We start from the raw sequence: 26,358 nt of genomic DNA, 5'->3' as shown, positions 1-26,358 counted from the left end.
ACGGACTCTCATGCAGTCACAGTGACCCGTAACCCGGCTGCCAAAGTCATCTTTTGGACTGGCTTTCAACTGGCTCTTTAAATCCAGATTTTTTTTTCACTTTTTAGAGTAGTCTGTGGATCTGTAGAAGTACCCCGGAGGTGTGCAGAGGACAGACACCGCTGGCCTTGCTCACTTCAAGACCATGGGCTCCCTTCTCTGGTGTAGCTTTCTGCTGACCTGTGGCATGATTCTATTGCGGAAAGGAGGTGACGGAGTCCAGCAGACCAAGGCCAATGTGCCACGGCTAAAACTCTCATACAAAGGTGAGTTCTGTGCACTTGTTTTTATTTGAAAAAAGAAATCTCAGTTTAAAATAAAATTCACAGGAATTATGAGATGCATGACTTTCATTCCAAAGCAACAGTTTATAAATTGGTATCTGAATTAGGTGCACCTGACTCAATGTGTTGTTTAAATGAGTTATTATTTAGAACATATGCCATGTTTGTTGAATCTTCTTGATACGTGATGATTTTAAGCATATTAACTGATGTTTTTATACTAATATGAGAGAACTCATTTGTGAGACGAAAAACATTTCCATGTATTGTGACTGCTACTGCAATGTCCAGTGGAGTCAAGATGAATACAGCGCACGACACACATCTGCCATATTACCAAGATTAACCTGTTCAAGGAAACTATGCAAAGGGGCATCCAGACTGCCAGATATGAAAAAAATAAGAAGAGAGCGTACTATAAGAAAATGTAATAGAAGACAAGAGAGCAATTATAATTTTACATAGAAAATAGACTGTGGTGCCAATCTTCTTGTCATTTTTTCTGCAGTGAATGACTTTATTTTTACAAACACTCGACATAACCACATGCTCCTTCATTTGTGTCCAGATAACAGCAGGAGCTCCGTGATTATCACATTTCTCGTGCTAACCACTCACTTGTGGTTTCTGAACGAGGATGAAAACATAATCTTAATAATACAGGCCACGCCACAGAATAATCACTCTGGATAATCTTCCAGAGACATTTGATCATTTGATTTCAAAAAAGGAAAAATGCAGGATTTGCAAAAGAAAAAATAAATAAATTAATAAATTGCTTGAACATTTGCCAAATGGCAAATTTAACACAACACGCACCACAGGACAATAATTTAGGATAATCTTTCAGCAATAATGGGGCCTCTGTTGACTTTAATGGCAGGGGATGTAAAATGCAATAAAATTGTCAGATTTTTTTTACAACATACACTTAACAGATACAGTACTTTTTTAGATGAACAATTTAATAAGATACAAATCCTGTGATGTTATTGGGATAATAATCGAAGCAATATATGCTGCTGCGTTTGTAGTAGTTTAGATTTTATGTGTCTGTCATGTAAGCATGGATCTAGTCAACTGTTCATGAACCAAGACTGTCTGAGAGTCACTCATTTCATCTTCATCTAAATTATCTGACAAAGCGCTGTTTGCCGGTGTGTACGTGTCGTGAAAAGTGCTGCCAGATGCCGACTCCCTGCCAGCCAAGTGTCATTTATTTCTTCCCATGTGTCATTTTCCCCCTCTGTGTTCCGCAACGTGCGGCAATTATGCTTGGAATGAATGGTGCAGGTCTGTTTAAGCAGATGGCTTTACCCTCGAAGAGAAATAGTCCTCGCTCAGCACTGGGAGATCCATAATTACACACACGCACACACACATGCTCGCATTACCATCTGTAGATGGCTAATGATACCTGTGAGCATATCAGTCAGTTAAAAAGTACACGCTGTCAGTCGATAGAAGCACGCCCACACGCAGTGATGTCTCCATTGCAGCGGAAGCCAACTAGCTTATTTAATTGTGCACTTCTCAATGAGGCCCTCATTTGCATGAGGCGCTCTGGGGGGCAATATTTAGCAACTGCGCTGCCCCAAAAAGCAGCATTATGAGCAGGTTTAACCTGCCTAAATAAGGTGCCCTTCAACCATTCCCATGTATGTTACAGACATCAGATTATCGCATTATGAATCATTCATACGGTCAAATAAATTATGTATTATCCTGTGATAGGCATAATAGATTCTAATTCACCAGTAGAAAACAAGAATAGAATAAACATGTTTTAGTTCTGCAATGTAGGGACAATCAAAAGAAAATCAATAGAAAACAAATGTAAAAATACATATTTACAACTAGCAATGAGACTGAATTAGAGCAACAATAAAGTATATGTGGCAGCTGTGTATGGGTAATATTGTGTATCGGAACTGAAGCAAAGTACAAATGAAATTGTTAGCTTCTATATCCTCAAAATGAATGACAATATACACACATATCCAAAAACAGTGATACTAGTATCCATAAACACAAGCAGATGAAAATGGAAGATAATACATGAGTAAAATGATATTCAATACTACACAGTTGAAATCAGGAATACATAAATAGCGTAACAACAGACTATTTGAAATTACTTGACACTCTTGCTGACAGTGAAGCATTAAAAGGTCTTTTTTTTTTCTTTGACAGTGACATATGGTCCAATCTTGCATTATCAGCGGCACGTGGGGCGCTTAACTTAAAGAACTCTGACCCCTAGAGGTCAATGCATGGTGTGGGTCTCAACCAGCGGGAACGCAGACAGCTACGTACGACTACAAAGGCTTCCTTTGAATGTAGTATTAAGATGTGTATCTCCAAGTGCCCTCATCTTCCATAGTTCCTAACTATCTGATTCATACTGAATTTTCTCGCCAACACACACACGCGAAGCTGAACCCCACGAGATTCGGACAGATCTTTAGAAGTGACGGCTGAAGGCCAGAAGGTCAGTGGCGCAGGAGGAAAGATAACAACGATACCCCACGGCTACCTAAACACGAGCTAAGGTCCAACTGTATCAACAATCACGCTGTGAGGTGATGCCAAGGGGCCTAACGGGAGTGACAGCATTAAATAAATGCACTTGCGTATGATAAACGACAAGAGGAATGGATAGTAGGATTATTCATAGCCTGCGGATGAATTCATTATCCTGGAAGTAAACCATCTTCCATATGCTTTATGAGCCAAAAGAGGTGTTAACCGCCGAGGAGTGATGAGATGCTACTTTATTTTAGAGGATGTACTGCCAGAGGCACTAGGACATAAAGTCCAATCGTTGTAAAATGGGTGGAAAGTTTTCCATAAATTCCCATGGGAATTTAAATGAGAAACTGAAAGTGGGAATTCAAAAAACGAACATCATAAAGGAATCAGTCAACAAGGCTTGAAACAGCATGTTTTACCTTGAAGCTAGAAACCTTATTTGAGGAGCAAATCTTTTATTTGGAAGAACAATTTTTGCAGGTTATTACCAGGGACACATTTTATTGTTAAAGATATGACAATATAATGAACAAGCAATTGGTTTTCTTTTTAGATAATCAACATATTTGACTTCTTAAATTCCCACTGAATAGCAGCAAACTAAACATTTTCATTGAGGCAATTTCAAAGAGAAGTTTAAACTTAGTATTTCTGAATGGGTTGTAAAGAAAAGCTACATTGATTAAGAAGAACTAGAAAGAAACAGATCTACTGTCATTTAATTTTGGGATCAGTTCCAAAAAGTCACAATCAAAACTATGGACTGCAATACATACATATAACATCTTGCAGAATGATAATGACGACATCCGCAACGTGTACACCCTGATTAGCATCAGACCAACATGCAGCAAGTAAAAATAGGCAGCCGAGATGTTTTCTGCATATCAGCGTCTTTGTATCGGAGAACATACTCGACTAATGAATCTTTGTGGTGCATTTCCTCAGGCATAAATGAACCCTATGTGCTCTGCTTTTGTTTTGTCAATGTGTACATTCCCACAATCAAAAGGTATGAGCGACGCATCAGTCTTCACAAGTATATGCCACACATGGGCTTTTGTCAAGATGTGTTCCTTCTGTTTCTTTGGAAGCACTTAGATAACACTACTGCTGCCCCCCAGTCAAGAAAGAGAATGAGAGAATGTAGGGTAAAAGAGTTTATTTTTGTCAGTCTCACATGGGACTGTTGATTCTTTGCATCAATTCTATTTGCCCTCTCAATGGTGTTTTTTTTCCTTCCGCACAAATTCTTTGCGACGGAAAAAGCAGTAAGACATAGTGAGAGTGGGCGAGAAGAGTGTAAGAAAGAGCAGCTGTTAAAATAGCTCTATCCAGCAGGTGCTGGAAAGAGAAAGTGGGAGCAAATCAGTTGGTGGAAAGCAAAGGTGGTAGGGTGACAGATCAGAGAAAACAACTAACTTTTGGCAGCGAGGCAGCTGACACCTGTTAAAAGCAGCACATCCTTTAATTCACCTGTGTACGTTCGTACACTGTTTGGCACTGGATTGTATGAATGCATTTAAATTCAGATGCCTCAAATTTTTGCTTTGAAATCGCAGATCCAACAAGACAAAATGGGTGTTTGTAGATAACCACAGGGGACACTCTGGATCCAACATGCAGAGGCACATACCATGCGGGAAAAACATCCTCTTTCTTTCCAATAACAATCTCAGTGAGTGACATGAACTGTCATACTATATACCCTTAGAGTGTTTCTCCCTAGATGATTAGCTTTTATTTACTTGTATATATACAATGTTGTAACCTTGGACACCACTCCCATGGAAAGTTCTCATGGATCAGCTGATTGATGATTTACTGTACGTTGCAAAGGATGTAGTTGGCAATGCAGTCCATATACAAACATCCGTATTAGCCAGATTGAAAACAGACTGTTTGCGTTTTGGATCTCAGGACCCAAAGCCGCCCTCAAGTGGGGGTTGCATAAGTTGAATTGATTTGAGTCAACGAGTTGCTGATGACATCATCAATATTTGTACAGGACATTACTGAGCTCGGGTTGTTTTCCTTGAGGGCCATGGGGTGCCCAAGGTTATCTCAGGGGTATAAAATAAATCCCCAGAAACATTATAAATTACCAAAAAGTGAATTATCTTGCTTGGGACCAACATGGTTTGACGGCTTCCTTTGGCTTCACAACTCGAAGAATGCTTTCAAATCTTCAGGGATTTATGAAGTTGGGTATACATATCAAGTTCTCAGAGAATGATGGGAGTGGGGCAGTTCGTACCTGAGGGCTTAGGGCTTTACATTTCGGAGACTGTCTAAATCCTCCCCTACTGCTGAGGCACCACCGGAAACCAACAAAATCAAGGCAATAATGTTAGTGACTAAACATTAGCACACTTGCTACAGCAGATTGTTTCAGTGCATCTTTCAAATTTGGTATTTTTGTCGCTGGAATGATTACATCTTGACTATGCCTATTTACAAAACATGGTTGGTTTTAGTTTGTGCATCATCATTCTCAGACACTTCAGAGCTGAGCGGTGGCCTCTGTTTGCATTACACGAAGGACATTATAATGTGATAATTGTATGCTTACAGTATATGCAGAGATGACAGCTTTCATAGTCAGTTAGACGAGTGGAGCTTTCCGCTGTGAAAGCAAATGTCGCCTTGGCAAACCCTCCGATTACACAGCAAAACATGATCTGAAAAACATACTTAATGTGTCTTAATAGCAGCTGTGGTTAGGCCTAATACTGCAAATACTGCACTTTGGGCTGTGGACTATATTCCTATGTTATATATTCCTTTGAGTTTTCCACTGTGAGCGCATCACGTTTTGCTTGGCTGCTCTGCGGAGTTGACCCTCACTATGCAGGCTCTTTGGCTCCAAATACCTGGGCACTTCAGTTAAGCTTGGCACTGGCTCTTTGGTTTTTGCCTGCTATGTTCCTTGGCCCAGCGTACACTTTTAAACGTCAACTCTTTTGAAGTATGACGGTGTCTATGAAAAATGAAGAAAAACCACGGGTCTATGGCAAAACTGACAGAACTTACATATCAACGCCGCACTGTGTAGAACACCTTCAAAGGTATTCTGTTGGTATTCTCACTTCTACAGAGAATAGCATCTTTGTTACTTGTTAGTCGTCTTTATTGGTAGAACAGGCCAGACAACTATCGGGCTTGTATTTGAGCTTACATAAATGCTCTGGGACAAAAAGACTAAAACATATGGAAACATTTGTCAGCCAAAACGAATTCAAATTTTATCTTTGGGGTGTTTAAACCTCATCCACCTTTCCCCACAGACATGCTGGAGTCCAACAACCTTTTGACATTTGAAGGTCTGCTCAACAGTTCGTCTTACCACACCTTCCTTCTCGACGAAGAGAAAGGAAGACTGGTGGTGGGAGCCAAAGACCACATTTTCTCCTTCAACCTCCTCAACATCAGCAAAGATATTGTACAGGTAAAACAAACCCTTCAGGGTCATGTCTGGCCGGCTTCCTACAATCAGAGCCCAATGTACCGTAGGCTTCTTGTGTTCAGTTTCGGCTGTAAAGTCGTTCATTAATATTACAAGGCAGCACTGTCGCACGCCACCACATGCTGCCCAGGCATGTTTGCTGCTCGGTGTTCACCTGGATGAATAATAGAGTAAACTGAAACAAACTGAAGAACAAATCGTACCGTGACCCTTTCTACCTGCATATACTCTACACATACATGCATGCATGTATACACACGGAAGGAATGATTCTTTCGGTCTGTTTGGTTTGTGCTTGCAGATCCCTTGGCTAGCGTCTCCTATCAAGAGAGATGAATGCAAGTGGGCCGGAAAAGATCTCTCGGTAATGAAGCTTTTTTTTTTCCAAGTTAGGACAAGAAACCGGCCTGATAACCGAATACATTTTTTGACTGTCCATTTAAAATAAAAAAATCCCTTAAATTTATTTGAGGTTATTTTTCTCCAAATGGTCATAACTACTTTCTTTTAACATAGTCTTCTTGAACAGAGGAGGGAATTTTTCTTTTTTTTTTCATTTTTACAGAGAATAATAACACCATTCATATTTTCAGCAATCATGAGGACAACTCTCTGGCATACTTGCCTCAGGTCTGATCACAATCTCTGCACCACATTTGACTTTAATCACTACTAAAGCATTCTACTAAAACAGACCAAGTGGATTTCTATTACTGGAGTTAAATCTACTGCTATGATACCAAGTATGGGCAATACGTAGTCATATACCTAAAGACCATCTGCATCTTTGTGCTGGTGAAGCCTTACATTTGCAGTTTACAAATGTACTTGTTACAGTCATAGTAAAGTACCATACTAAAAGTACCAAAGACCATAAACCTCGAACCGATTAACGCAATACGCAGTGAATCCACTGGGATTATAAACTTCTTTAAGATGAGAGGGGAGGAAAAAAATCCTCACTCCCTGGATATACATGTCTTCAGAGTCATTTGTCTAAATTATGTTGGAAACATAACTGTAGCACTGTGTCTTGTCATGTCATCAGGGTGAGCCCATGAAAAACAAACACACTGTTCTCGTAGTCAAGCATGCTTGAAGTCTCCATCTCAATAAGGCATAGTTGAGGCTCCATGTTAGAGCACTGAGATGATATGATGCCTCAGGCCATGCAGGCCATTTGTGCTTGAGATCACAGTTTAGATAGTGACCGGGACAAGACCTTTGTTCGAGGACCATGAACTGCTCTTTGAGGTATTTCCAAAACATTATGGCACGGATGAATAAAGTGGCCCAAAGAGGGTTTTATCCCTTATAGAGAAAAAAGAACACATTGAGAATCACAGAAGGGATGTGTATTGCAACAGTTAGGAGGGAAAAAAATGCAGAAAATTGTGACTGGACACGAGTGCAAAGATTCAGAAAATGTTGCAATTGGTCATACCATTAAAGCAGGGTAGCCACTTACCATTAATCAAAATGGAGCATTTTTCCACTTTGCAAACAAAGTCAGCAAAGAGATGAGAGATTATCTTTAGCCACGGGATTTATGTGGATAATTACGTGACCAAGATGATATTGGCTAATGACACTATGCAGTGAATAAAGTGCTGTGAGGTGTAATTTATATAAGGTTAAAGTTAGCTTGCACAAATATAACATAAGAGGGGAGCAACATGTTTTCAACTTGCAATAAATTGCACTACTTTCATAAATGCACATGCTAAATCCTCTTGTGTCACAACTGCAAAACTCAGTTGCTGTCTGCGCACGACCTAGTAAAGCCAGATGAGCTTGTGTTATGCATAATTTGTGTCTTTTTTTTTCGCTGCCCTTTTTAATATGTGATGACACAGTTGGTTTCATTTGAGGTCAGGTTAGCCCACCATGTGTTGCAAGCGTGCGCAAAGAAATAAATACGCCATATGGCAGCGGCACAGTGAATACAAACATAATCAGATGTCATACAAGCAGCACAATAAAATGCAGAGTATGTAACGAGATCCTGAGTTAGATAAAGAGCAACATGAGATTGTACACATCTTTATCGACACTGGTAAAGGATGAAGGTGGACGAAGGAATAGAATGTCAATCTGGTGTAAGAGCTCCATGCACAATTACGACCCATCTGTGTGTGGGATTGCGCTTAGATTACAGTCATGTGTGATCTCAAATCTCTTATGGGATTTTCCTTGTTTGCTTATCCCACAGCGCAACCATAACACATCCGACCAGTCTGAAATTGTGTCTTCTATTTTTCTATAGAGAGAGTGTGCAAACTTTGTCAAGGTGCTGCAGCCATTCAATCAGACTCACATCTACGTGTGTGGAACAGGAGCATTTCACCCAGTGTGTTCCTACCTTGAGGTGGGAAAGAAATTAGAGGTACGTCTTTGATATTGCATAGCGTGTTAAAAACACTTTTCAATTCCACAAATAACACAAAGGTGCAGGATGAACTCCAGCTTTTTAGTATAGTATATGACTCAAGTGGAACTCTTGTGTGTGTGTGTGTGTGTGTGTGTGTGTGTGTGTGTGTGTGTGCGTGCGTGCGTGCGTGCGTGCGTGCGTGCGTGCGTGCGTGCGTGCGTGCGTGCGTGCGTGCGTGCGTGTGTGTGTGTGTATTTGAGGGAAGGAAATTTCTTTGTACTTGTGTCAAGGTTACTGAGTCACACTGAAAACCAGAATAATTCATATTTTCCATGAGTTTATTTAAAAAAAAAAAAAAAACGTTCAGTCAACGAAATGGTTTCTCACTATCAATACAGACCTGACAAGTAGCTACCTTTTCCATATACAGCGGTTGTGCAAATAGTAGCATACATAATTTATTTACTATTTACTACATTCAGGACAACATTTTTCGACTCCTGCCACACACCGAAAACGGCAGAGGAAAAAGTCCCTACGATCCGAAGCTTCTCACCGCATCCATGCTGATCGGTGAGTATAAAACATGCCGGGTAAATCTATGAGCCGGAAATGTACAAGGCTAGTCTGTCATTCACTCCAAGTGGATATGCTTTATAGTTGATATTTAGGTACTGGGGCTGCGGACTTAGAATATGATGACTTCTTTTTCAGAGCTGGTTGTTTGTCGCAGATGACACTCAGCTATTGTGTTGGGATAAGTGGTCAGTATTTGGTGAACAAAGAGCCAGACAGTCATCTGGCACCAATTATTGCCTGTCACTTTCTGTGACATCACACCATTTAACCTGACAGATGGCTGCTTTCCAGCCTGTCACTTCTCACCACTACTTTTCTGTCTATACTCTCCCACACCTTATTATGGACAGCTTCATTATTATGATTCCCGTGTGTCCCGCCTTCCATCTCTGCTCTCTTTCTTATCTTGAAGCATTTTAAATGGGAAAAATAAACCCTTCAATGCTTCCATTAAAAGGCTCCATTGTGCTTATACTCACTTCTGTCCCTTTGCTCTCAGATGGGGAATTGTACGCAGGCACTTCAGCTGACTTCATGGGACGGGACTTTGCCATCTTCCGCACATTAGGAAAGCATCATCCAATCAGGACAGAGCAGCATGATTCCCGCTGGCTTAATGGTGAGACACAACTCTCGTTTGAGGTTAATTTGTGCACCATCATACGAGAATAGAATGTATCCCAAACTTTTTCCACACCATTGGAAGTTAGTTTTGTCTCAAATGTTATGGCATTTTACAGAGTTGAATATCTGCAAATACAAAGTAAATAAATTGGCCTTCCTCAGTCTTAATGTTGTTGTTTGAGGTGGCATAAAAGCAAAACTATTCGCAACATGGTCACTGTTGTGCATGACATGTTTTCTCTCAAGATAGATTTTGATGGAAAAGGAGGGCACACTCTGGAAACCCCTAATGGGACAAGATGAAATGAAAAGAAGACAAGCCATACTCCTGATTACTAAATAATTTAAAAAGCCAGATTTTGGGGGGGAACACTGCTTTGAAAACCGCTAGTAGTGAACAACACTTGTTGCATATTTAGACCATAATTAACTGTCCATAATTCTCTATGCTTCTCTTGCTGGTTGGATTTGTCTGAGCAGAGGCAGTTATGCATACATCAGCAATTGATGTATTTCAATAGTTTCACAGAGTACACCTGATCTGTGCGTTCATACTGCACTTGTATTAGCAGATACGACAACTTTCTTTTATCCACATTCAGACGTTCAATTTCATCTTTTTTTCCTCTTTCCACTCCCATGATGCATATCCTTATCACTTGAAAGCAAAATAAATCGGAATTGTGTACAACACGGCCAAGATCAACCCCTGATGACGAAATGAATAAAGTGTTTGGTATTTTGTTCGAATGTATTTTGGTTAATGTGCATCTCTCTTCATGTGGGGTAGATCCCAGGTTCGTTGGTGTCCATCTGATTCCAGAGAATGACAACCCGGAGGACGATAAAATCTACCTCTTCTTCCGAGAGAACGCCATTGATGGAGAGCATGCCGGGAAAGCCACGCATGCTCGAATTGGCCAACTCTGCAAAGTATGATTAATAGTAGGCCCCCCAACTCATTCTCACAAACCCACACAAACTCACTCCCACACTACATTATGTAAAGGGTCTTGCATACTTTGGGGAGGTGAGGAGGGGGAGAAACACTTGACTGATGTCTGAGAGGCTTGCATAATGGCTGCTCTCGGAGGTTGTTGTCTATAGATTTATTTAGACCTTACGGGAGAGTGGGCTTTGTTATGCAAAGCATAATCATTCCCTATGACAGAATTGGAGAAATACTAAATGTCACCAGAAGCTGAGAATCAAATATGATCTCGGTGGCACCACTGGGCTACCAAATATAATTAGTACTGCTTGCTCCACGTACACCCTCCAGAACTTGGAGATGCTTAATCACTGGTTCTTGAGATGTAAAATCCTGCTTTTAATTACTCAGAATGACCTCGGGGGCCACAGGAGTCTGGTGAATAAGTGGACCACCTTCTTAAAAGCTCGTCTCGTCTGCTCTGTGCCAGGAAGTAACGGCATTGACACACATTTTGATGAACTCCGTGAGTTGCCGCGAGATAAAATACACAATTCAGTGCCGTAATTGTAAGCGTCTTTACGAAATGTAGCTCTCCTTTTGGTTTTCAGAGGATGTTTTTCTCATCAGCACCAAGGATCCCAAGAGCCCAATCATCTATGCGGTGTTCACTACATCCAGGTACTGTGGCTGGCTGTAGAATAATTTGATTCTAATTACTGATTTTGCAGCTGAACGTGTTCTTCCCATTTCATTAGCAACATCTTCAAAGGTTCAGCCGTGTGCATGTACAGCATGAGTGACATCCGCAGAGTCTTCCTGGGTCCTTACGCTCATAGAGATGGACCCAATTATCAGTGGGTGCCCTTCCAGGGGCGAGTCCCTTACCCACGGCCCGGCACAGTGAGTATATTAATCAGAGTGAAATAATTCAAATTTCATTGGATGGGACTCACTGATGACTCGCTTGCTCCACAGTGTCCCAGCAAGACATTCGGAGGATTCGGCACGACCAAGGACCTTCCTGATGAAGTCGTAGTCTTTGCCCGAAGCCATCCGGCCATGTTCAATCCCGTCTACCCGATCAATAACAGACCGATCATTGTTAGAACCGATGTAGACTATCAGTTCACACAGATAGTGGTGGATAAAGTAGAAGCTGAAGACGGCCAGTATGACGTCATGTTCATCGGCACAGGTACGTCCACTCACTGAAACAGTTTTAGAATGAGGCTCTTTGGAAGGCCAAATTTGTTTTAAATCAACATTACCCTCCCTTTGTCCCAGACATAGGAACAATTCTGAAAGTGGTATCAATCCCAAGAGGTTCGTGGCATGACTTGGAGGAAGTGCTGCTGGAGGAAATGACTGTTTTCAGAGTAAGTTATTCTTTCTTCATTCCTATTATCGCTACTCCTGCAGGTCTTCTAAGCTTTCCATATTGTGTGTTACAGAAGCCAACAGCTGTTACAGCAATGGAGCTTTCAACAAAGCAGGTATTTATGATCATTAGAAAATAAATTGTCCCCCATAGCTTTTAAAAACAAATGGGCTATTAATCGACAGCTTGCAGCACAGATTGACAAAGTCGAAGACAGTAATTCATGTCATTAGAGTTTAACAACTTGTTTTATTAAATAGTACACTCAGTAAACTAATCCTTCTCAATGAGGAGTCAAAACATTTGACTTGGCCTTTTATTACATGCAGCAGGGAGTGTGTGAGTTGTGTATCCATATGAAACCCATCATCAGATTGGATCCCCACTTGTAAACTATTGTCACAGAACTATCCAAATTATTAGCTTTTGATTGAAGTCAGGGAAAACAGCTGCAGGCCACTTGTTTCACCAATCCAATAATTTAGAACTTTGACCCAGATCATCTATGTTTTGTTCAACTAATAAAATATAATGATCTATCCGCAGCAACAACTGTACCTGGGCTCAGATATGGGTGTGTCCCAAATGCCTTTGCATCGCTGTGAGGTTTACGGAAAGGCCTGCGCTGAATGCTGCCTGGCGAGGGACCCCTACTGTGCATGGGATGGGACCGAGTGCTCAAGATACTTCCCCATGGCCAAGAGGTGCTGGACACGTCTTTTACAATTATATACTAATCTGGGGTGGTTAGAAAATTTTCCCGAGGCCACATAAGAAACGAGAACGGTTGTCGACGGCTGTGCCAACATAACTTCAACTGCGTTCAAGTCGTAAGTCTCTCGCTTGTCCAAGCCACAACTTTAAAAAAAAAGCACAACTTTCAAAATATAAACTTTGCATAGTTGACAATTTATTTGGACTTCATAAAGACTGTGAGGGCCAGTCAGTCAGTAGATGGGCCAGATGTGGCCCGCGGGTTACACTCTCCCTAGGTATGTGCTACATTCTCTGCCAAGATATATTTGGTTTTTAATTCTAATACAAAGATTTGCTATTGTTTTTGCAGATAAATACCAGATGGAAGGTTCATTATGCCAAGAGGCAATCACATTTGAGCACTTTGATCAGGCTGAAGAATTTAATGAGAAAGATTCAATTAGAGATGAAGTAATGAAAATTCCAAAATGATCACTCTATTGGTATTTTCATGATATTATTAAAGTAGACGCATACACGCAAGCATTGCATACAACACAAAGGACCGCACAAAATCCGCATCTACTTAAAATGACAATGGGTTTCATGCCCAAATTCAGTGGTCAAGGTACAGTCCAAATATAGTTCAAGTTGTTTCAATGTCAAAGATGGAGTTCTGTGTTGACAAGTTGGTGATGTTTGGGATCAACATGAAAAAGACAATAGGCAATGGGTTTTGTGAAAAACTGTTTCTTTGTGAGATCTACTCCCATGCAAAGTGGAAAGGTCACCACTGACTGCTTTTGTGTTTCTAAAGGCGAACCAGGAGACAAGATATCAGGAATGGAGACCCTCTTACGCAATGTTCAGATCTGCAAGACCACGGTACAAAAATAATGATGATTAAGCTTGAAATGATTATGTTGCTTTTAGTTGGACGGATCGATAGCATCTTTGAAACATCAAGCCTTGTATTCAAACAACTAAGCCTGCATTTCCACAATGTGCTTTTAATTTGAAATTTAATGGAGTCAAACGAGTGTGATGAAATGCCTGAATGGGAATAATGTGGCCTTTTAGCGAGTATTTGCAGAAACTGGATGGAGACAGTGCGAAAGAATACCCTGGATTGTACTGAAGCACAGATGCAGTTAAAGTTTTTGTCATGAGTTCCTTCAAAATTTTAACAAAATTCTGCCATAGTGCAATATTGAGATTGAGTACAATGAGAAATCTGTTGAGAATATTTAAAGGCAGATTATCCTAGGACATTTTCCTGTCGAACCAACGTACCATCCAAATGACCACATGATGTTACAGGACAGGGATTAGTTGACATAGAAACACGTGTTTCTCATTTTGCCAAATTGGACTATGATCTGTTTCCAACAATAGCCAGATGCTTTTCAACTCCAGTCAGTCGAGTGAGTTATGAGCTATGAAGTGAAGTATATCCTTGCGTGATTTACAGTGTACGCTGTGATTATTTGTCTTAGATGAATTCAGCGAGCAGAAAACCCTGGAGGACAAGAGTGTCTACGGTGTGGAGAACAGCAGCACCTTCCTCGAGTGCAGCCCCAAGTCACAGCGAGCGCTGACTTACTGGCAGTTTCAGCACTCTCCGGACGAGCGCAAACAGGAGGTTGGAAATTCCTCGACACTTTTACAGTCTGATACTCTTTGCAGAGCTTATATAAAAGAAATTCAAAGACTGGATTTACAATGCATGGTTCAAGTGAGTCAGGTGATATGTCATGGTAGTGTAAATACGAAGGGAAACATGATATCAGAATCGGGCCTCTTCTCAACGTATATAAAATCCTGATATGCATCAATTTAATTGTAATGTTATTTCTGACATATTATTTTTTAGATTAATTGAGGGGCCACTTAACGTGTGGGTATGGACCACCAGTGGCTCCTCCCCATCATAGACCGTTTAAAAATGACCCTTAAAGAGGAAGTTGAGTCAAAAATGCTCTTTACTATATGTTCTATGCGTCCCCACTAGTCTAAACACGGCATTCTGATTAATAGTGCGGTTGTGGAATATGAATTAACAAAATATCCTTCACTTCAAAAACGGTCGAGATAATCACAAATAGGCATTAAATTGACATTTAACTCTTGGTCCTGCAGTGTAAATCCAGACATAGAAACACAAACAGCTCAAGTTTTCAGGGTCACATGATACTGCTTATGATATTGCTTATTTGAAAATATTTTTTCCCCTCACAGATCAAATCAGAGGAACGTTTTATTCACACAGAGCAAGGTCTTTTGATCCGTACGCTCAACAAGAAGGATTCTGGAATCTATCTGTGCCAAGCAGTAGAGCACGGCTTCATGCAGACGCTTCTGAAGGTGACCCTGGAGGTAATCGACACCCAGCGCCTTGAGGATCTTCTGCACGGTGACGACGAGGCCGTCACCAACACGTCGGTGCAGGACCTCTTACCACCTCGGGAGGCTGACAGTCACAAGCTGTGGTACCGAGACTTCCTGTCTTTGGTCAATCACCCGACTCTGAACAGCGTGGACGAGTTTTGCGAGCAAGTCTGGAAGCGGGAGCGCAAGCACAAGAAGCAAAAAGCCCACCTGGTGCAGCACCAGCAAAGGCCAGTGCTGAATGTCCACAGTCACATGCACAATCAAGGCCTGGCAGTCAAGTGGAAACACCTCCAAGACAGGCAAAAAGGGCGCAACCGCAGGACCCACGAGCTGGAACGGGCCCCCCGCAGCGTCTGACCCATAAACCATGCCTGAAAGCTCACCCCTCAATTCTCATTCTGTGTCCCTCATGGCTGTTCCCATTAACTGAGCTACGGACTCTTTCCACAGTGACTGGCTTGAAAGCATATTTCTTCCGGCCCAAACTGCCAGCTGCTGTGCTCCGTGTACGGGCGTGCCGGGGCTGAGGACTGTTGTGCCACAGCAGACGCTCGGGTCATGTTATCTCAGCTGCTTGGGGACACTAAGTGTCAAATAGCACGAAAAATGAACACACAAACCAGCCTCATAGAGACTCGTGGCCTCCTGACAATTTACTGTCTACAACTTTGGACGTGACGGCACTGGTGGTGGCTGTGTGGTTTTAATAGAAGCACAAGACAACAGCCCAAACACTGCACAACACTGGGAACAACGCAACGGCACCACAAATATGTAGCTAAAACCGTGTAAATACGATATGACATAAAAAAAAGGGAGTATATCACATTGTTTCCATGTTGTTTCTCATAATAGTTATTTAAGAAGCCATTTTGTACTCGTCTGTGTGTTCGTGCCATAGATAAGCTTCAGAAACAAAGGACATGGGGTATGCTTCCGTTCTGTCCATCTCAGCAGATTCTTGCGGGCGTTCCTTAAGATTCCTCAAAGACGCCGTTCCGTCTCCGTGCATGAAATGCGACAAGTTATTCCAACTTTGAATATAATCTTCTGCAACCTGTATATTTATTGCTTATACTCCTATGTGCATTGTGAAAATATTTCTATATTAAAATGTCTGACTGTTTTATTGGACCAAGCGTAGTATCAAAAATATTTAGGGACTGGAATATCAAGGAGATATTTGTCAATAACAGTCAATGATGAGCACTGAGCAATAACACAATATCCCCTCGTCATATATCGCTTCATTAAATATCGTCCGAGTCTTTCTATGAAGCACACGCACATGCTGGAATGTAGCTGTGAACATTTTGTAAATACAGACGCCATTCTCCATGTTTGCAGACATGGTGAGCTTCTGCATGCGACTATTATTGTAGTGTCCCCATTTTGCTATGACAGTAATGTATTCGTCTCATGGTGAGCACACAGAAGACAACAACAACAATGTAAATTATGTTTTGTTTTTTACTGTAAAATTACCAGATGTCTGCACACCAGATAACATGACATCAAGCAACAATGTACAGTATGTAGAAACAAATGTGCAGCACATCAGTCCAGTATGTCGTCTTGGAAGTGTTTCTCAGCCTTATCCATCATTGTGACTATGGCAGATGAAAATAATATGAGCTAAGCAATACCGTAACTAAAGGTATTCATGCAATATGATAAGCTGATGATCATAAAAAGATAATATATGATTCCAAGTGAGAATATCAAGCTCTGCTGCTGCTTTGGCATGGTGATTTATTCTACTGTTCAAATAAATGTCTCTTCATAAAATAATTCCTTAAGGCATTTTTTTTTTATCCTCCTTCAGTGCTACAAGTTTAGATTCACTTCTATCCAGCCATCAAACGACATAACACATTTCATGTGAAAGATCAGAGATGGAACCAGTTCCCTAAGAGTAAATATTAAATAAGCAGAAGGATGCCACTGTCAAATATCTTTAGCATCGGATATTCTACCGATTTTCCTATCAGTTAATGTAAACACATTTTATTTGCATTAAAAATAACGATTGTCCCCACTTATCGTTTTATTAAACAATTAATGGTGTGATATTGTTTAAAGATTTAAAAAAAAACTGCAACAATTAAGTAATGTCAGATAAGAGGCGTTGAAGTTGTACTCAAACTTTTTTAAATTGATTCGATTGCTGGTTCTGTTAATTTTCCAAAGTAAAGTTTGCAAATTTTGAATAAACACAAACCAACAATTCATGAAGGACTACAGAAATGAGAATAATTACCGCTGAGAGGCTGAACTCAGAGGATTTTAAGTTAAAAACGGCATAGATAGATAGATAGATAGATAGATAGATAGATAGATAGATAGATAGATAGATAGATAGATAGATAGATAGATAGATAGATAGATAGATAGATAGATAGATAGATAGATAGATAGATAGATAGATAGATAGATAGATAGATAGATAGATAGATAGATAGATAGATAGATAGATAGATAGATAGATAGATAGATAGATAGATAGATAGATAGATAGATAGATAGATAGATAGATAGATAGATAGATAGATAGATAGATAGATAGATAGATAGATAGATAGATAGATCAAAATAGACCACCCTGTCTGGTCAATTACACTTTAATCGTGTTGCACTACTTCCCTCCGGTGGTTGGCATTGGATAGTACAAATAACTGGATATTTGTGCAGGCTTTTTCACTTAAGTTTTTTTTCTAAACAGGTCTCTATATAATATCCAGTTTTTACAACAAACTTCAACAAGTATTGTAAACATCAACATTTGACTCCTTGAAGAAACCCATTTGCTTTAATTCCCTGTATCATTAGTAACCCAAGTCGGAGTGCTCTTTCATAGAGAACGAGACTGTCCTCTGGCGGTGAAAATACCACACCTCTACATGAATTATGGAAAACTTGTGACTGGGTGTACTGTAACCTATGAAAGAGTATTCGGGCCGCCCACGGTGCCAAGAGACTTGAGCGGAAGAAGTGACTCACATGCCTAGAATAGGGAGAAGTTGCAGGACACCTTATTTTTTTGGGGCGTGAAAATCTTGCAGGAGCTCGACCGTGTTTGAGTGGGAGTGCTGGGTATCATTGTAATAGTAATAAAAGCATCAGTGTCATGAATGATGCTCTAATGGAAAAAAATGAATATAGAAAACTGCATGTGATTTTTGTGCCGCTTGCTTCAACATGCACAAAGCTGTTGTGAATCTGGCAGACAGAGCCGCTACATTTGAACATTATCTCGCACTTGTCACCAAGTTGGTTAAACCCTAAAACTCTGTAATTGTGATGGAACAATAGACAGACATCATTTTTAATGTCTCAAAATATTTTGTGTTTATAGATGCGGTCATGCGCTTTGATGACACAGAAACTATACTAGGGAAACAATATCACATGTACAGAATGGCATTAATGGATATAAATCCCTAGTTTAAACTCTTATTCAAACATCTTCAATGCATTGGAAATACTAGACTTGACTTTATTTCATTTAGCAATATGAAAATATCTTCCATGACAAGACATGAAAGGCAATTATGTGTATAATTACACATACAGTGAGCGGCAGTTAAATTGCGGTTTTGATGCATTTAGCAAGTTGTCAATATAATGACTTTTTTGGAGTGGTTGTCAAATACAACCTAATTACTGCTTGTCCCGTAAAGTGACAACAGTTTTGACACTATAAGTCAAAACACCATGGAAAGATTCTGCCAGACACTTTCTTCGTAACAGTACACAGAGATGGAAAATAAAGTCGACATATGAGTCATCGTGGTTGCACCCAAAAGAGAAAAATGACAGCTGCTTGTAAGGATCTGCTGCTCTATTTGTTTTTTGTGCACCTTACCAACCAAAAAGAACCAGGGTGTGTAAGAGCGAATTCACAAATACATGTGATGTATACAATAAATGTTGATTACCGCATGGAAATTATTGGGAAATTTCTTCATCAGAAAAATACCGGTGACGAATCTACGTTCTACTCGCACGGAAAATGCAATGTGAAAAGACAGATTGATGGCCGATTAGGCTTTGAGTCAAATGATTTTACCAGAGGCCATATGGTAAAAATAGAGGAAATGATGTGATACGATTGCACAATAGGTGTGAGTCGGATATGGATCAACCCCCAAGAATGTGTCTTGGTATCGCCGACTGTGAATTTTCACACTTGGGCTTTTTCCAGCTGTAACGTGACTGAAATCTTCAGCTTGGCTCATGCTGCTGGAACATATTTGCAATCCAGGGCAGTGTTTTCTAACTTTTATTGAGCCAAAGATACATAGCTGACATTCAAGGAATTTCTCAGCACACAATATAACAAAAATTCCACCAAAAGAAGACACTGGTTAATTTTACCTTCTGCTATTTGGTGGAAGAGCATTTAATTATCAGTTATTTTAAATCACCAGCATAATTACATGAAAAATAAAAAATCCTGACTTGGGAATGATTGATCAAATACATCCTCACAGTACTGAGTCTTTTCCCCGGGTACTATGGCTTCCTCACGCATATTTCTGAAACACGCACGTTAGCTTCATTGAAGACTAAATTGTCCATAGGTGTGAATGCTTATTTGTCTAGAAGTCAGCTGGGTTAGAATCCAGCTCATCCGTGTTCCCTATAAGGTTATGTGGCGAATAAAATCTGTGGCTTTTTGAAAGTGCTTCAGTCATGATGTCAGGTTGTATGTGAACAATAAATAAAAATAAAAAAATCACCATGTTTATGATACTATATTCAAGTCTACACACTTGACCTGTAAAGTGAATTTAGAGATTGCTTTCAAATATACTATACAAATTTGAAGATCATTTTAAAATATAACTTGTATCGTGATAACTAAAGTACTACTGAATTGTGACGATCGTCACACCAAACTGTAAACTCTGTGTCATCCCGAGATGGAGGATTTGCACACAGGTCACTGATAACACCATTTCAGGCGGTCCCACTAATTTATTGACATGTTAACAGTGCCAGAAGGAAGACATCTGGAAGAGGCATTTGGCCTGAGTGCTCCCAATGACATTCTCCTTATTCACCTCGTATTCTCACTGAAGGTCGACAGTGACGAATGCTGCTAACTGGCGTGAGTGATGTGTTGGGTGGAGGTCGAGGTCTTGTTGGTGTACACGGGTGGAGATAAGAAAAGCGTGACTTCAGGCAGGGATTAGATGTTAAGTATTCAAAAAAAGAAAAAAACATTCCAGAAACAGGACCCAGTTTGCCGTGATGCACTCAGGAGGGATACACCCAAAGTGTGACTCAACACTCGATTCATGGTTGTGGGCAACCTTTTTTTAAGACTCTCAACACAACTCGTTTGTTTTCATTCAGTGGCTTCCTACAGAACACAGATGTTTGTTTTTTGTTTTTTTAAAGTGGATGTTTTTCAAATTAACAAACGACAAAAGTTTCCTTATAGAAGGACTTTATTAATAACATGCTTTGGTTGTTGTTTAATCTGAGCCTTACTGACAGAATTGCGAAAAAAACATCACATTTATGAGATCCAATTTTGAATTCAACCAAAATACCTCAAAAATGGTTCAAATCAACATCATATGCAGCTTCAAGTGAGATGTCAGAAAAATCTAGTCAGGCTTTTACTTAAGGCAAACTTACACAAAGTGTACATGTACTTGATTAACTTCTCTTTGCATGTGTTTGCTGGTTAAAATCTTCATTAATACATTGTAGTAAAAGTAAAAGGTTTAATGATTGCTACAGTTGGGACTTAAATTATTCGATGTATTGAAAAAAAATATTTTGAAGTAGCGTGTGGCATAAAATGTCTCTTGACTGATCTAACTTGACTGTTACGGCAGGATTTTGTTCAAGCGCCATGCACGCCGAGAAGGCAAATGTCAGCAAGTCTCCAAAATCATTCACTGTTTGGTTGGAAAATATTTCACATTCCTTTCAAGGTTTTTGTATTCTGACAATCCGCTAATGTCCGTGTGCTTTGATGTTGTATGAAATGTCGGTCATTTTGGTGTGGGCATCAATCACTCGAGCAGAGAGCGAGAGGAAAACAGGCCGTACTAAGTACATGCTGCGGGCAGATGTTTAGTCTGCACTTGTCGTCGTATGATGAACTCAAGAGGAAAATTAAAGGGGGAAAATGAAAACAAAATCGGTGGAAAAAAAATGTTTAAAGAGCATAAGGGGTTAATGATAATATAAAATAATTCTATTGCAATTTTAACTAGCGTGGCAAAATTGTTACTTTAACAGACTTACATACACATTGGTTCTTTGACTTACAAGCGACCCGACTTTTTTGTAAAAACTTTTAACTTAAAAAAAATATATAATAATAATTAAACTTACAGGCATACATTTTTACCATCTGCAAAAAGACTAATACTTTTGCATCTTAATTCAAACCCATTTTTATACTATCATCCAAAGTTTAATTTTTAAAATTCTATTTAAGTGTGTCCAAAATTTGAACAAAATCATGCAAAGCTCAGGCAAATATTTAAATATACTTCAACATTCCTCACTGTCAGATAAGCTTAGTGTGATTGATACCCCAATAAGCTATCTTGTTCATATTGAGTTCTACAGCGCCCAGACCCTATCTTATACCCTACTTATAAACTCCAAGATTTATTTGACTTTTTCAGCATTTTCCCCTAGAAAGTGTTGGTTGAACAACTTGTAAGCTTGATGCTTATGCTGACTGAATGAACTCGTTGTTTGCTCTCCGATACATCTACATGTACTCTCTATTTCTACCCTCCATGTCAAAAACAACAGGAAATATCTACGGCGGTGCCAAAGGAGGATAAAGACAGCTTCTAAGCATACAGCAGTGATGCATGCACACAATCACACCTATAGAATATGAGACCGTTGCCATGATGATGGATGAGGATTCACGGGAGGCCAGATGGTGACTTCCACGTACGTATCACCCGAGCGGCTTCGGCTGGATATCCCATTACTGATTCATATAGAAAGCATGTCAGAAAACACAATGCAGTAGTTTTCATTTTGCCTTGAAAGTGGTAGCAACGATTTAGCTGGTAAATTTAGAATGTATTTACCATTCCACTGTATCCACTGGAGATATAAATGAAGTGTAATGAAGTACTGCATATGTGATTCTCGTCAAGGGGGCTGTGGGATTTTCTTTTCATTATTTACAAATATAGCTTTGTTCATCTACCTTTGCCAGCATCTTATAGTGACAATTACATGCTCTTGCACTTGCTTCCTGCAAGTCTATCTGGTTGTACAGCACTGCTATACGTAGTACTTCCCTCCACACAATCTGTATGTTCAAAAACAAGTCAGAATTCATACAGTACATGGTCACTGTAAATTGGTTCAACCTGTCAAATGTGCCAATTTATATAGTCTCACTCCACAATTTTAACTTCTCCTGACAGGGAAAAACGGCATGAGATCTTTAAGAGAATTTAAGCTGCACATATGCAGTAAGTAGGTTAACCACATGTGTTTTTGACATTGACAGTTCCTTCAAATGCTGAAAAAAAAAGGTGCTGCACCATGGAAGTCTGTTTTACTCTTTCGAGTGTGTGTGTATGTGTCTATGTGTGTATGTATGTATGTGTGTATGTGTGTATGTATGTATGTAGGTATATATCTATATCTATATCTATATCTATATCTATCTCTCTCTATATATATATATGTACAAAGACATGTTTGGAAGATAAAGAACATGAGGTTGCGCATTAGCAGCACTGCAAAATTCTCAACCGTAACGCAAGCACCAAAGCGAGAGCGAATATATAAAAATTCCAATCTGCGCATACATTGTAGATCATAAAAGTAGCTTCATCAGGGTCGCCGTAGCGACAAAGGTGCTATAGACTTCCAAGCTGTTATTTCAAAGCTACTATTACTACACGCTGCTTTAAAACCCTGGTTGTGTTTCTAGTCATGGACAAAGCTCACAGCCCATATGATGGCCACCTGTGTAAACGCTTGAAGTATCTAGTAGCTCTCAAGTGCAGACACCAGAGACCTGATTCATTTTTTTGTGGCTTTTGGAAGTCGTGTAGGCATAAAACACTCATATGTTCTATTTTCAGTCTAGGTTAAAGCGCTTCTTTCCTCCCTTTTGTGCACGCTAATTGTGTCGCATTGCCTCAAAAGTATTGTAGGTTCATCCATGGGGAGTGTGTATATGCAAGTCTATGTTGGAGGCGTCTGTGTATTGACACAGCATTAACATGAATGAAAATATTTTTGCTGTGTTCGGACAGCATGTAAGGAACACCCCGAGTATTTGGACGCAGCCTATCCAAACAAACACCAGACATCAGCACTCAATCAAAGCCCCATTTCACACTCAGCAAAGCTCCTAAAATCCCAAAAGGTGAAGGGGCTTCCGACGAGGTCACTCTGGAATTCATGAATGTTTAAATGATGTTGAAGCATTACATACTTGTGGTGTAAATTTGTGTGAGTAAATTACTGAGGGTCAATCAGCTCTCCAAAGCCTTGGTGCGGCAAAAGAAAAAAATTTATTGAATGATTCTTGTATTTTGTTGATTCAAGTACACATATGGAAAAGCAGTGTTTGACCCCTTTGGGCTTTCAAGACACAAACTATTTTGTTGCGGTCCAACTACCCATTTGTGTATGACAATTCAGCATGAAGGAAAAAAAAAAAAAAAAAAGATGTTCTGTTTTTTTTAGTACAGATTGTGTTTACTATGATTTTTATCAGATCATTATTCAGCTGAAAATAATACTGATAACCAATTGAATGGCCGATTAATTCAAAATCTATATGATGAACACATTTTATTTTTAGTCCCTTAATACTTACAATGAATTCCAATAAAAACATTTACAGTTTTACAATATTTGATTGATATTTGGGTATTTGAATGTACTATCTTAATCTCATGTTATAATGCATAGGTGTTAAAGTCAAGGCTCGGGAATTCAGATCCGGTTTGCAACATCATTTTTGTGGGCCCAAAAGCAAATGTGCCAATTGTATCTTTAAATTATTAGGTGTGATGAATATTATAATAATAATAATTATTATTATTATATTAAAATAATAATTCTACAGCTGCTGTGGGAGATATGTGCGACATGGGCAGCATCAAGCACTACACAAATCAAGAGGAGGGGAGGGAAGTGGAAACTGAGCGAGGATTAAGAGGCAATATGTGTGGAACCTGACTGTTGCCATCTATGGTAGAATGTCGACTGATTAGATCTGGTCGGAAGGAGTAAATGGATACTGCGCCCACTGGCTATGTACATTAGCCTTTTTAAAATGGCTATTAATCTGGGCCAGGGGCTTAGGCAAAAGGGAAAACAAAATCCCACAGAGCACCTTTCATCAGGTTGTAAGGTTAATGCACACGCTTAACAAAAATGCCTCAGCCTCCAGACGGGTGATACTGTGTCAGTCAGCCACATTCCCCTGACATTGAGCAGTTGTCTCGCTCAGACCAGCAGACGAGAGGCTATAATTGCAACAAGGCAGCGGTATAACCGAGTTTGTGTATGTTGCGAGCCCACAAAGTCCTTCTGTTCTCTTGGGAACAGGTGCAACGTGGGAGTTAAAGCTACAAGATCCCCCACATTGGTGTTAGGGGCTGGGCTGCAGCTGCTCGCTAAAGCAGTCGATTGCAATTTCATGATCCTGACTCTGTTTCAATTTATACTGCTGTTGTAACTTAACACTCCAATACACTGTACCGCCTGTGTCGTAAGCAGTCAAACTACTAATGAACTCACTGAAGACATTGGTTTTGCATGATTTGCTTCAATATAGTTTGCCAGAGCCATGACCATAGGTTGGAAAATGTTTCAGTCTACGACATTATCCAAAAAAAGAGTTTACGGCGTTTTTCCCCTTTCCAAATCCCTTAGATACTTACGCTTGACTGATTAGCATGACATCATGTTGGTGTCACCGCAAAGATATGAAAAGAGATGTCAAGGGAAAACAGATGTCTTAGGCGGGATACTGTGGCTCTCCGAAGTGGATGCCTGAATTCCTGGCCAATCCCCTGATGTTGGTCACAGGTTTATTTTCCTTGCCAACCGTGTGTAGGATGCCATTTTGTTGACATTTTATGGGATAAAGATCATATTCAAAGGAAGCCGCTCCATGTATCTACATTGTTGAATGACAGGCTTGTTGCTAAGTACCAATTTGAAGAGAACATTAGTTGTTCATTTAATATTTGGATTAGAATTTGAAATCAGAGCATGCCAAATGCACGCTCTACTGATGTAAAATTTCAAAGAACGCCAAGTAGGTCTTTTAGGAGTACATTTTTCTTTGGAATACATTTTCAAGAAACAAATGACTCTGCCAAATTAAAAGATGTGTCCAAAGTGATAGAGTAGCGAAATCTTGGGTTTTTTGTCTTCAGATGAAAAGACCAAAAAAAAAAAAAACCCACCAAGCACAGGAACCTTGGCATGAGACCAAATGAAATTCCATGACAAGGATGCTACTCAATGTCTGAGGCACTACAAAGACGACAACAAGGCAAAGTATGCAAAGCTACAATACAGTCAAGGTAGGAGTGTAAAAGGATGTTGTGAAAGTGTCAGGAGATGGGAGAAGAGAACCGCACAAACGTTCTTGGTGATGCCAACTGCGTCCCGATTGACAAGGAGCTCTTCAAACAGTTGAAAGCTGTTTTGAAAGTCTTTAAACAGCAAAGCAGTCATTATACAATGGCACCAGGCCAGATCGGTAGCGGCACTAGCAATCATCTTTACTGACTCACTTAAGAGGTGAGGTTTGGGGATCCTCCCTTCCTGTTTGAGCAGATTCACAGCTTCACTTTCCTGCCTTGTACAGAGTGAGCGCACGCCAGGCGTGAGGCTCCCTGCTCCTCCCCTCTCCTGCTCAGGCGTTTCTGCAGGGCTCCCATCCAGAGATTGACAGACTCCAGAGGACTGAAGTGGAAAAGACGCACTCCTACCTTCCTGCTTGCTGGGAAAGACTAATGCGATGCATATTTATTGATCTGCTGTGTGGGATTCTCCGCTTTTGTTTTTTATTATTTGCTTCCATTG

General features: G+C 40.0%; 1 protein-coding gene across 2 annotated transcripts; it reads left to right on the top strand.

Moving 5' to 3' along the window:
- The first annotated feature begins 82 nt into the window (after nucleotides 1-82).
- On the top strand, nucleotides 83-17,001 carry sema3ab (sema domain, immunoglobulin domain (Ig), short basic domain, secreted, (semaphorin) 3Ab). 2 transcript variants are annotated; one of them, XM_085914931.1, is made up of 17 exons: nucleotides 83-305; nucleotides 6,143-6,303; nucleotides 6,623-6,685; nucleotides 8,588-8,707; nucleotides 9,175-9,265; nucleotides 9,771-9,890; nucleotides 10,686-10,828; nucleotides 11,238-11,352; nucleotides 11,438-11,507; nucleotides 11,585-11,729; nucleotides 11,805-12,024; nucleotides 12,114-12,205; nucleotides 12,281-12,322; nucleotides 12,754-12,911; nucleotides 13,721-13,788; nucleotides 14,400-14,545; nucleotides 15,142-17,001. In XM_085914931.1, the coding sequence occupies exons 1-17, from the start codon at nucleotides 185-187 to the stop codon at nucleotides 15,649-15,651; spliced, it is 2,385 nt and encodes a 794-aa protein (XP_085771057.1). In that variant the 5' UTR covers nucleotides 83-184; the 3' UTR covers nucleotides 15,652-17,001. The 2 variants fall into 2 exon arrangements, with proteins under 2 accessions (XP_085771057.1, XP_085771058.1); XM_085914932.1 differs by lacking the exon at nucleotides 83-305 and adding an exon at nucleotides 2,866-2,905.
- The last annotated feature ends 9,357 nt before the right edge of the window (nucleotides 17,002-26,358 follow it).

This window comes from Syngnathus leptorhynchus, chromosome 6 (assembly GCF_054491065.1).
Source record: "Syngnathus leptorhynchus isolate UIUO chromosome 6, UIUO_Slep, whole genome shotgun sequence".
NCBI classification, from domain to species: Eukaryota; Metazoa; Chordata; class Actinopteri; order Syngnathiformes; family Syngnathidae; genus Syngnathus; species Syngnathus leptorhynchus.
The sequence above is the reverse complement of the archived record's forward strand: the minus strand, read 5'-3'. Positions and strand labels throughout refer to the sequence as shown.

What these genes read in the sequence shown, in the direction of transcription:
- sema3ab (XM_085914931.1), top strand. Translation starts at nt 185, where the DNA reads ATGGGCTCCCTTCTCTGGTGTAGCTTTCTGCTGACCTGTGGCATGATT. An exon ending in CACCGCATCCATGCTGATCG is followed by an intron (nt 9,266 to 9,770) that starts GTGAGTATAAAA and finishes CTTTGCTCTCAG; the next exon opens with ATGGGGAATTGTACGCAGGC. An exon ending in GAATTGGCCAACTCTGCAAA is followed by an intron (nt 10,829 to 11,237) that starts GTATGATTAATA and finishes TTAATTACTCAG; the next exon opens with AATGACCTCGGGGGCCACAG.